Source organism: Herpailurus yagouaroundi, unplaced genomic scaffold (genome assembly GCF_014898765.1).
Source record: "Herpailurus yagouaroundi ecotype Mexico unplaced genomic scaffold, PumYag 210, whole genome shotgun sequence".
NCBI lineage: Eukaryota > Metazoa > Chordata > Mammalia > Carnivora > Felidae > Herpailurus > Herpailurus yagouaroundi.
Genome location: NW_024412441.1, coordinates 7,238,518 through 7,250,452, shown reverse-complemented (window position 1 = coordinate 7,250,452; position 11,935 = coordinate 7,238,518). Strand labels below are relative to the sequence as shown.

Genomic DNA, 11,935 nt, shown 5'->3' with positions numbered 1-11,935 from the left:
GTAGTTGGAATCAGAGTTTATTTTCAAGATAGTTCAGGATTTGTCAATGGATTGGATGTGATGTAAGAGAGTCAAGGACAACAAATAGAGCTGTGCGATTGGGGAAATGCCATGCCATTTACTGAGATAATAAAACAGCAGGAGACACAAGTTTGGTGAGGAGGAGGTGTGAACTGAGAGTTCAGTTTTGCACATGTTAAAATTTGAGATGCCTATTAGACATCCAAGTGGAGATGTTGAATAGGCAATTGGATAGACCAGCATGCAGCTCAGGGAGAGGTTAGGACTAGAGATATAAAATTGAGTGTCATTAGCATTTAAATGATATTGAAAGCCAGAAGATGGAAAATCATAATTATGCCAGCACCTGCTTCTCAGTTTAGAGATCCATCTTTAGAGGCAGGGAAGGAAATATGGGGCTATTTCCCTATCTTTCTGCTCCTCCTTTCCCTTCTCCATCTTCTCAAAGATTACCCCATCTGGCTTCAGTGGCCATCATTTTCGTTCCTACAGGTGACTTGGGATCTCCTGCATCTCATCATATTTGGGCCAGTACGGCTGGAATGAGCCCACCGAAGCTCATCCTGCAGATACCTGCCTCAGTAGAGTCCTCTCTACGCCACGTTCTGGTGGGGCTTGCTGTTGTGTGTTGTAAGCTCAGTCCAGGCCTGGCCTCTCTAAAGCCTGGATCTCTGATGGGAGGTGAGCCTTTTCCGGGCAGCCTGCCTGCCTCTCTTACAATTCCATAGGCCTGGAATCTTCACTAACTCTTGGCCTTCCTTCAATTCCAGTAGGAGGGCAGTGGAGCAAGTGTCTCTGTAGGGACCATTGGCTTCTTTCATTAATGGAAAAGAAAAACAACTGCTTTTAGTGGATATGAGAGAAAACGCATGTCTCCCTGGGAGTCATGTATGCTACCCCTGAACTGTGAATGAAGAGGGTGGCCTTGAAAGGGGAGACTCCATAACCTGGCCTGGCCAGATTACAGACTATTACTTAAGAATGAGCTGTAATAACAAGTCAGATCTGGAGAGGAACCCAAGACTGCCAGCACCCAAGAAGTGTTACTTGTCGCCTCAAGTAATGATCTTCGAAATGAGGTGTGACTAACTTGAAAATGAAAAATGGAGGGGCACCTGGGTGGCTCATTTGGTGAAGTGTCCGACTCTGGATTTCAGCTCAGGTCGTGATTTCACTGTTTGTAAGTTCGAGCCCTGCATCGGGCTCCGTGTTGTCAGCACGGATTCTCTTGCATGGGATTCTCTCTCTCTCTCCCTCTCTCTGCTCCTCCCCTGCTCATGCTCAATCTTTCTTTCTCTAAATAAATAAATAAAACTTAAAAAAAAAAAAAAAAGAAAATGAAACTGGGAACAGCTTTACAGATGCTCATTTTTAGGACCCCAAAACCGAACTGTTTAAGAAGGGTTCTGGGCCTTAACTCTGCAGGACTTCATGCTGCTATTTCTTTGTCAGTGCCCTTCCGTTTCTGCTGCCTCCCCACTTCAGAAAAGAATTATCACCTGGGATCTTGTGAGGGCTTTGCTCCTGGATGTAGAATTGCTAACCAAGAAACTACTCACAATATTAGTTTCAAAGAAGGGTCCTTCAATTGTTTATCAAAGGACCATAACTGTGTTTTCCTTTAGCTTATACACACCATATATACCACCAATTCTAAGAAATGCACTTTTGCTTTTGGCTTTCAGCTGGAAGGAGACAAAGGTGCAGCTGTCTTAGGTCATCCTGAATCTGGGTTCACCTAACACCAGCCACCTTCACCATGCCACCTAAGTTCAACCCCAACAAGACCAAGTCATATACCTTGTGGGGAAGTTGTTGCCACGTCTGCCCTGGCCCAGAAGACAGGCTCCCTGGGTCTGTCTCCAAAAATGGTTGGTGCTGACATCATCAAGGGAATGAGTGATTGGAAGGGTCTGAAGATTACAGTGAAACTGACCATTCAGAACAGACAGGCCCTATGCCTTAAACTGATGAGTAAAAAAAATAACGATTCAGGGTGATGCCTGAATCTTCACTGCTAATGTGAGACGAGACAAATTTTTAAGTGGGTAAAAGTCACCCCTAAAGTGACCCACCTACTTCAAGGGATGACTGGGAATCATGATCTTCCCATAAAAAAACAAACAAAACAACAACAACAACGACAACAACACACAGGCCCAAATTGAAGTGGTACCTTCTGCTTCTGCCCTGATTATCAAAACCCTCAAGAAATTGCTAAGAGATAGAGGCAGAAAAACAGTAAGTACAGGGGAAATACCACTTTTGATAAGACTGTCAACATTGCCTGACAGATGCAGCACCTACCATGAGCCAGAGAACTATCTGGAACCATTAAAGAGATCCTGAGGACTCAGGATGCCTGGCTAGCTCAGTCAGGGGAGCATGCGACTCTTGATCTTGACTCTTTTTTTTTTCAACGTTTATTTATTTTTGGGACAGAGAGAGACAGAGCATGAACGGGGGAGGGGCAGAGAGAGAGGGAGACACAGAATCGGAAACAGGCTCCAGGCTCTGAGCCATCAGCCCAGAGCCCGACGCGGGGCTCGAACTCACGGACCGCGAGATCGTGACCTGGCTGAAGTCAGACGCTTAACTGACTGCGCCACCCAGGCGCCCCTCTTGATCTTGACTCTTGATCATGTAGGGGTTCCAGCCCAAGGTTGGGCATAGAGCTGACTTAAAAAAAAACAAAAACAAAAACCCACAAGTATTTCATCTCTTAAGGAAGAGAATGCTGAGGGTTAACACATTGTTATCCATTGTGCAATAATCATCACTACTTTTCTCTGATAATTTTCAAATGATTGGACAGGAAAGTCAGAGTACTGCAATCTGATGTTCAGAAATGTTAGGATTTTCAATACTTTTATTTTCCAAACATTATTTTTTTAAAAGAACATTAAAAGCATCAGATATACAAATCTGGCCTAAAGGTTAACATCAGAACAGTTATAAAATGTTTGAAATACATCACATACTTTGCATCACAGTAAAGCATCAAGAGAACTAATTAATATACCCTGCTAATAATTAGTCACATTCAACTGAGTGCTCATTATTTTTAGTTCTCAGGTTAGCCCTTATAGAGAAGTTATATATGTATCTATTTTTATAAATAGATATATATGTAACTTGTGAAGAGATAAGTTTTATCTATCTCTGTATCTCCACATAGATACAGAGATACATGTGGAGAAGGCTAAGAATCTAGCCCAACATGTATTTCATGCAAGTTAAATCAATAATTTCTTGATGAGCATACAGAGAAAGAACACCTCATATGCACATGCTTATTTTTCTTTATATTATTATAACTTTTACCTCCCAAAGATGGGTCATCTCAAACTCAAAGGTCACACAAGAAAACCTGACATTTTAAATTTTACAAGTAGAAATTACTTTTAAAAAATCTTTTATTGAATCACACTGGAAATGCCTAGCCAAAAAAGAGATACATACCTTAAAAAGTCTTAATCAAGAAGTGTCTTCTTGATTAATGTTATTAATTATAAAGCTGTTTGGCTTATTGGAATAATTACCCAGTTCTAAATTAAGACAAAAGTCTCATTCCTAATTTTCCACAATTCTTCAAATGACCTTGGGAAAGGATATTGGATTTCTTAGTGCTTTTTAAAAAGGGTAATATATTACCTGGTTAGTATATTACTTAATCTTGTGGGAATATTAATAAATGAAAACAGTGTTGTATTAAACATATAAAAGTATAACTGAAATAGGTTATAGTGATTTTCAAAAATAGCATTCAATTACAAACAAGAAAAAATGTGACAGAGTAGAGGTTTTCTCTTCTGTTATAAAATTTAATAACAAAAACAAAGGAAGAAAGGGAGAGAAGGAAGGGAAGGACAAAGTTCTAAAAGGCGAATTTAAAAACAAAGTAAAACCCATATCTCATACTCAGATCTCAGAAATAGAATGGCTGGTGGGTGCTGGAAGGCGAGAGGTGTTGGACAAGGCTGCACAGAGTTCCAGCTGAGCATCTGTTCTGTGTCCCAACCCCCGTTCCCCAAGGAATCTTGTATTTGGGAAAGGCCTGGAGAGGGAGCTATAAACTGGATACCTTTCAAAACAACAAAGTTCCTTCCAATCTGCAATAACAGTTCTTGACTATAACAATTTTCCTCTAAAGATAGGTTTTGGATCTTGATGCTCGTCTGGAGTTTGGCAGCTATAGTTCCGAAATTGCAGCGAGTTCAAATGCTAACTCTATAATGAAAATGTTTTTACATAAAAATATGAATTTACAGTTGTTATGCTAGGAATCACAGGGTACGTAATAAAATTAGCATAAGGTATAGAAATACTTCATCTAGTTTTCCTTTACTGCCCATGTCCAAGATTAATGGGAGAGAAATAACACGATTAGTTTGAAAACAGATTGTCTTAAGAATTTTTCTACCATAGTGATACATAAACAAGGACAAAAAAAAAATGATTTTCAAACACTGGGATACTCTGTTAGGTTGTTAACAAACCATCCTTACAGAGAAGGAACAAGTCAAATGAAATACTCCCATTGTCATTCCTACAGCTTCTTAAGCAATGATAAAGATCTTCTAACACACAATGGCAGTTCAGATTGCTTCCCACATCCCCACACCCCGACTGAGATGACCACCGTTAGTGCCCATGCACCCAGAAATCACATTCCTCCACTACAGGTCCTGTCCTCTTCACCAAGGGCTCTCGGGTAAGATCATGCCAAAATAGAATAAGGCGTTTTCAGCAAGCAAAAACAGATTTCTTTTTAAAAAGCTTTATAGCTAATCAACTCACACAAAATAATGTCTATAATAAGAAATGGTAATAATCATAATACCGTATTCTTGGCTGACTGTCTTATGAAAGGAAAGTACTTAATGCCTGTGTGTCTTGGGTAAAGGTAATTATAGATAATATATTTCTGATTCTGCTTTGACAATGTATTATTTATTCAAATAAGCCTGCTACCGAAAAAGTGTATTGCTCCCCATTTCAACACATTACAGAATCAAAATTTACAGTTCAATTAATAAAAAATTCGCCTCAGTGAAGATCATACCTTCATACTGTTTAAAAAAAATCCAACTCAGGTATACTTTGAAGGCCCCGAACACTGACTCAAATGATCGTAATCAGTCCATTCTCCTTCAATACATTAGCGTGATCATTCCTGGCATCTATTTAAAAGTTTAGTACAAAAGATCGGAGCGCAGGTCAGGGTAAAAAATCTAAATAATACATTTTTACATCAAATCTTAAAAGGTCAAGAAACCACAAAGCAAATCAATAGGTCTTATACTTCAGACAGAAGGAAATCAGAACTGCCAACTGTTCCGCTGGATCTTGAAGTTTTCATCTACCACGGGTCTCACAGAAATGGGGGAAAAAATCAAATAGTATCAGAAACAAAAACAGTTTCTGCAAGAGTCTCCAGCCTCCACGAGCCTAAACAGAGGGCACTGGAATCTGCTTGGCCGACGTGCTGTCATATTCTTGCATTAAATCATTAGTGGTGTGATAGTGCATGGCAATATATGAACTAGCAAATCCAAAAGAGTTTACTGGCTGCAAGTTATGCGGACTGCTCTCCTCCTGGGAGGGGCTGCTGTTGTAAATGCTGTAGTAGGGTTCAATCCGAGTGTTGATGGGGGTGGAGCTGCTCTGACCGTAGTGCTGGTGTCCAGCAGAGATCTTGGGACTGACCACACTTTCCTTTGAATGACTTGGGCCACAAGCCTGGTCCACAAATTTCTTCTGGGGCTTTGGAGACAACATGTAGGCAGAGTTTGTTTCATGATGGGAGGATTTGTTTCTGTTGATTTCCAGGTTCCCCTTTCCCATGGCTCGAAGTCGAGTCTTCTGTTTGCAGCAGAAAAAACCCAGGCCCACGTACTGGAGGCACCAGAGCACTTTCCTCCTCAGCCCTGAGCTGTTCCGAGAATATATAAAAGGGTTTAATCCTGATTTGAAAAATATAAGGGTAAATCCAAAGAGTTCAAACTGGTAAAGGATGAAGCTCCCATTGCTGGAAAGGACCACCTGCACTAAGGAAATCCCCAGTGGAAGACAGCACACCAGGACGGAGAGCACGATAATCACACAGGTGACCACCGCTTTGGAATCCTTAGCCGTGGAGAGATTGACAGCAGAGACCAGCTGGAGCCGGCTGGCCCCCGGAGTTGGCATCTGGTTAAGACTCTTGGTGTATCCATGGGTCTGAACGTGCTGCAGTTTGTTGTAATTCTGGTTCCTGTAGAGAGCCGGCATGGTGCACTGGATGGGATCTCCACCCCCCTTCCCAGGGGCCCCCATGAAAGGCTGTGGTCTGGAAGCATCTACTGTGATCACAGGGGGGCACTTTCTGACTTGAGCATTTTTCCGCAGCGTCTGAGCGATCATGATGTAAGAGACAGATACCACAGCGACACAACAGGTGAAGTCGATCACATACAGAGACAAAATGGCTCTCCCTTCTCCGGCCATCAGACTGGACATGGGAAGGCAGAGGTGGGACTTGCTGGTTTTCAGGGTGCCCAAGGTGGCAAGAGTGAAACTGGTGGCCCAGAGAAGCAGAGTGAGGAGCAGGGTGCAGGGAAAGGAGGCTGTGCGATTGGGCTGCTTCCCCAACACCATGCGGAGCCGGTGCAGGGCAATCACTGCCACGGTCTTGAGGGACATGATTATGAAGCCTGAACTGGTGAGATGGAAGGTGAAGCAGAAAGCATCTGGGATACTACTGGCTGAGCTGAAGAACAACACAAAGGTGAACATGGGGGCTGTCACTCCACAGATGAAGAGGTCACAGAAGGACAGGTTCAGGATCATGAAATCAAAGTTGGTTCTGAATTTCCTGAAAGCTGGGTCAAAGAAGGACAAGAAGACAATGAAGTTGCCATAAGAGCCCAGGCAGAAGATGACTGCGAGTAGAAAAGTGCAGGTTACCAAGGTGGCGGTGTGGATGAGGTCCTGGAGGCCCTCCTGTAGCGTGGTGCTGTTTCCTCCATGGGAGTGACGCACGTGGAGCAAGGTGGTGTTGGGAGCGTCCTGAAGGTGGTCCGTGGAGTTCATCTTCAGAGAGAAGGGACTCTCCCTTCTGTGGGAGGGGAGTCAGGGCCTCAACTCACAGGCGAGCGGTATGGGGCAAAAGAGGCCCAGAGCAGAAAAGCCTGCACACAAAAATGCACACCCAGAAACAGAAAGAAATTAATGGAGTAGAGCGATCGCATGATTTTTTACAAGACTACTAGAATTTGTTTTAGCTCTGACTGATGCATACAAAAAAACATTTCTCTGCTCAAAGTCCAACACAGAAAAGACACAAACACCTCAAAATATATTCCTTGGGCTAATGTCAGGTTTCATGGCACAGTGGTTTTTGAAATAGTTTAAGCATCACCTGGGGACTTAAAAAAAAAAAAAAAAAAAAGCAGATTCCTGGGCCCCACCCCTTGAGTTTCTGATTGAAGGGTATGCAAATGTTCCTTTTAGAAACACTCTGGTGCCAGACACCACAGAGATCACTATGTACTTACAGCCTAATGTGGTCAATCAGATGACCGCAGGTGCTGTGGAAGTCAGAGAAGGGGAAGCTAATCCCAACCTGGGGTGGAGGCTGAGAGCAGCTGCAGGGAGTGATGGTGAGGAGCTTGCTGGGGGTCAGGAGCAGGGCCGGGATGGAGGGGCAGCCAGGGTGAGATTATGGGAGTAGGTCTCACAGCATGTGTTTAGGTTACAAGTCAGATGCCACTGCTGAAGTATACTGTGGCCCCTTATCGAACTCCCACAAATCACTAACAAGTACTATTTCTTTCCCTAGGAACACGCTTTATTTTCCAGTGTTTATAATTTTTTCTCCCTGCTGGTAATTTCTTGGCCATCTCCCTCCCTTTCACTGGAAAAAACTTTGTGTAGGACTACATTTGAGAGGGGAAAGTGAAAGCATTGTATTTGAGATTTAAAAGGTACAAAGCACCCTTTTGTAAACTCTAACCTTCTATACAAAGGTGAATTGTTATTCAACAGCAATATTGTCATGATCAAACAGGAGGCACATGCCCATTCATGCCTTCATTTACTCAGTTTACATTTATCATGTGCAGACTGTATGCCAGCTTTATGCTAGGTGCTGTGGGTAGAAAGATGAGTAAGACCCAGCCTCTGCTTTATAAGAAAACTTCTTTTTCTTCTTGCTTTTTATTTTCGACTTTGTTTTGCAATGAGATTTAAAGTACACTCACAGAAATCTTCCGTTGTTCCAAATGTCAAAGCCCTGTGTGGCCTGGTGCCCACTCTGCTCTGAAAGATGCTTCCAGCGGGACAGCTGAAGTTGTTCCTTGGAGACTGGTGCAATGCTCTTGACAACTCAAAGGTATTTGCTTTAATCCAGCATTTAGGAATAAGCAATGGCACTGGGGACGTCCTGGGGTTATGTTCCAAATATTTAACCATGAGCTCCAACTGGGTTCCAGAGGCCTCTAGCTGTGCCTGGGATTAACCCTTTGGTTCCTGGATCATGGGGCACAGAGGAAGAGGGGACTGGTCCATGAAGGATTACTCGGGGCTCCAAGCAGCAGCTATGAACCTCCTGATACAGAAATGTCTCAGCATTCAGTAGTAGGTATGGCTGTGCCAGTGAGTATGAGACAAATTTCAGTCCTGAGGAGATCCATCTACCTAACAAATGTCCTTCACGAAGGAAGAAGATGGCCTCTTTTTTCTTCTCAATGGTCAAATAGTACAGACCATGACAATATGATGAATTTCTTCACTGGCAAGGGAAACCAGCTTTCTTATACTTTCCTTATAAAAGTTCCATGAGACAAAAATATAAATCCCAACCACTTGTTTCTTGATGATTAGAATTAAAACATAATAATGGATGGCTTTATTGTTTTCACTTACAGACCGGGTGCCTGTTTCTGAATCCTTTTTGATAGCTATGAGGTAAGAAAAAGACAACCTTTTGCTACTTGTCTTTGCATTGTTAATTGGACGACTGGAGTTCGCTGATGAAAAGAGAAGTAGAAAACTCAACTTGAGGAGGCAGAAAGGCAGAGAGATGCCCAGAAGGGTTTCTTCTTTGGAGGTAGGGGAGCAAACAGGAGTGAAGAGGGAAGCAGGAATTTGGAATGAAAGCATTTGGAACTGATGTTCAGAGAAATACCGAGTGAGTGGCTAAAAACGAAGAAGAGGGGTGATGGAAATTATGAAGATCACAGGCTAGGAGACATCTGGAAAGGGAACTGTCAAAGGGAAAATGGGATGATGAAGCACCAATATTGGTCAAGGATAAGAGGCAGGAGGGGGAAAAAAAAAAGATGTGGAGTAGTTGAGGACCAACTTCCACTTTCTGCACAGTTATAATTTTTTCAATCAATTTAACATTTTCAGTAGGTTTTTTTCAAAAAAGAAAATTCTAGGTCAGGGATATAATTGTCAGTGTCATTATTAGTATGTTAACTTTATCAAGTGCTTATGATATGTCAGGCACTGTTTTCAAGGCTCCATGATATTAATTTCTCGAATCTTCACAGCAACCCTGAGACAGTATAACATATCCCTGTTTTACAGATAAGGAAACTTGAGTTGGAGACAGTGCTCTCACCTTAAAGTGGTAGGGCATGGATTTGAACCTAAACCGACATTTGTCACCACCACGCTCAACTCAATGTTCAACTCAACATAACAAGAAAGAAATCAAGGGAGGTTGGCTGCCTAGAAGATAATCATAGCAGCTATCACTTCTTGGGTCATTATCATACATATCAGCAGCTCTACATAAGCTATCACACTTTATTTCACTCTCAGTATAGACCTATGAAGTAGGTATCACAATCCCTTCCGGACTCAAAGTTCCTGGAGCCCAAAACAGGGACACACACACACACACACACACACACACACACACACACTTCTGTGTAACTCTTTGGCAAGGTTGATAATTACACTTCTGGTATAAAGTAATTATAAATCATTCCCAGATAGTTAGGGGGGAAAAAAAGAAGGGAATGTGAAGCTGGGAAGAAAAGGAAAAACTTAACAGAAATAAAGGTTTTTGCAGAGAAACCTTAGGAGCAATAAAGGAAACAAAGGAAAAATAAGCCCACTTCTGGGACTTTTAAGAAAGAGGAGGCTGGAATCACAATTTGGAATGAAGTTATGATGGTAGCACTATAAAACTCAGTGATTTGAGGAGGGGGGTAAATGAAATTTGTTACTCCTAAATATTAAAAATTACCAATGTTCTTTTCAGTGCAAGCATACCAGCTACTTTATTTCTGGGACCATAAGTAAATGATGAAAGTCAGAAAATCAGAAAAATTTTAAGTTAGAGCACCAGTCTTACGCAGGCATTTTAGCCACAGTTGGACAGAATGAATTCACATCCATGTGCATCTTGTTACAACTAAGGAGGGGGGATCCTAAGCAAGGATTAGTTAAACGAAAATTTTTGTACCATAGCAATGATTTCTCATTAAGCTGTGTGAAGAGTCTCTGATAATCTGCTGTGCTAACTTAATACTTTAGTACGTATGAAAGCATTTTGTATGAGCTTTTACAAGTTAGCTCCTGGCCTGGATTCTTCCAATTCATTTTTTTTTTCTCATATAAATTTGTCATAATGCCTTAAATTCTTCGAGGACAGCATCTTCACGGTCTAACTCTCACAGAGAGCAAGGTTCTGTACTATTATTAGACCCACTGTATTTGTACAGATCAGGAAAACCTCAAGGAAGTTAGATGACTTGCCCAAGGTCACTAGATTCAAGGCAGATTTATCGGATTTCGGAGGACCCGCTCTTTCTCCCCAGGTGAACTACCTCTTGAAGCCCTGAGCAGATGACAGGCTGGGGCAGGGTCAGTGGATGAGGGACACGGGGAGGCTATGGAGAGCCCCCAGTCTGGGGGTGCGCTGGGAGGCTGCCGGGAAGGGAGGTGGGCCCCAGCTAGGGACTGGAGATGGGCAGGCGCTCCCTGGGGTGGGGAAGGTTGTGGTGAGGAGGGCCTAGTTCAGGCCAGCAAGCTTGTAAGAGAATGGGCAGAGGGCTGGTGGGGTGCGGAGGGCTCCGGCCAGGAATGGGCGGTGGGGAAAGGGCTCCGCAACCCGGCGGAGCCCGGGAGCAGGCTAGGCAGGGGCGAGATAGCTTCCCCGCAGGCCGCGCCAGGAGGGCAGGTGCGCGGCGGCCGGGCCTGGACCAGCGCAGCCTCGCGCCGCCCTAACCCGCCGTCTTCCCGGGGCCCGGCCCTCCCGGCCCCCGCGCGTCGTCCTCCTCCGGGGCCCGCGGCCTCTCACCTGCCCGGTGGCCGCAGCGCCGCCCCCCTCCTCCTCCATCTCGCAGCCCGGACCCCAGCTCCGCCCGCCGCCCGGGACCAGGCTGGGCTACAGGCATCATCGCCATCGCCGCCGCCGCCGCCTCCGCGCATCCCGGGAGCCGCCGAGCCGGGGGCGCGGGAGGCGCAGTCACGGAAACGCCGAGGGCGCCGCCCCCTCCGCCGGACACTCGGGCAGCGGCGCCCGCCTGCCCCCCGCGCCCTCACCGCCTCGCTGGCCCCCTCGTGCCCGGGGGCCGCCCCGCCCTCCGCCCCCCACGCTGCGCCGCTGCCCGCGCAGGGAGCCGCGCACCAAGGCGGGCGAGGGCTGGTGCGCGGAGGAAGCGGGGGCCCGTGGGCTGGGCTGCGGGCAGGGAACGCTGGGGGCCCCGATGGCCTGAGCCGGTGCAGAGCGTGGGCCGGGCGGCTGGCGGGGCTCTCCTCGCGGCCCGGTGCTTCCGAGACGGCCTCCTGGCTCTGGTCGGCGCTGCAGCGAACACTGCCTCCTGTATTAAACTGGCGTCGTCGTCCAGTTCGGTACTTTGAGACGGAGTTTGCAAATGAAGTCGTTATAACAATTTAAAATCAAACCAGCTTT

General features: G+C 44.9%; 1 protein-coding gene and 1 non-coding gene across 3 annotated transcripts; one reads left to right on the top strand and one right to left on the bottom strand.

Moving 5' to 3' along the window:
- The first annotated feature begins 1,978 nt into the window (after positions 1-1,978).
- LOC121016496 (U12 minor spliceosomal RNA) lies at positions 1,979-2,133 on the top strand. The gene has a single exon (XR_005784311.1). It is a non-coding gene; the product is annotated as a U12 minor spliceosomal RNA (small nuclear RNA).
- Positions 2,134-2,862: 729 nt separating this feature from the next.
- Positions 2,863-11,487, bottom strand: GPR75 (G protein-coupled receptor 75). Of its 2 annotated transcripts, none has more exons than XM_040453737.1 (2): positions 11,321-11,487; positions 2,863-7,193 (listed from the first exon to the last, which is right to left on the bottom strand). In XM_040453737.1, exon 2 carries the CDS (start codon positions 7,093-7,095, stop codon positions 5,473-5,475), a length of 1,623 nt encoding a protein of 540 aa, XP_040309671.1. In that variant the 5' UTR covers positions 7,096-7,193; positions 11,321-11,487; the 3' UTR covers positions 2,863-5,472. The 2 variants fall into 2 exon arrangements, with proteins under 2 accessions (XP_040309671.1, XP_040309672.1); XM_040453738.1 differs by lacking the exon at positions 11,321-11,487 and adding an exon at positions 8,265-8,344 and having other exon boundaries at positions 2,871-7,193.
- Positions 11,488-11,935: the final 448 nt, after the last annotated feature.

Excerpts from the sequence above, each read along its gene's own strand:
- GPR75 (XM_040453737.1), bottom strand. The coding sequence starts at position 7,095 with ATGAACTCCACGGACCACCTTCAGGACGCTCCCAACACCACCTTGCTC.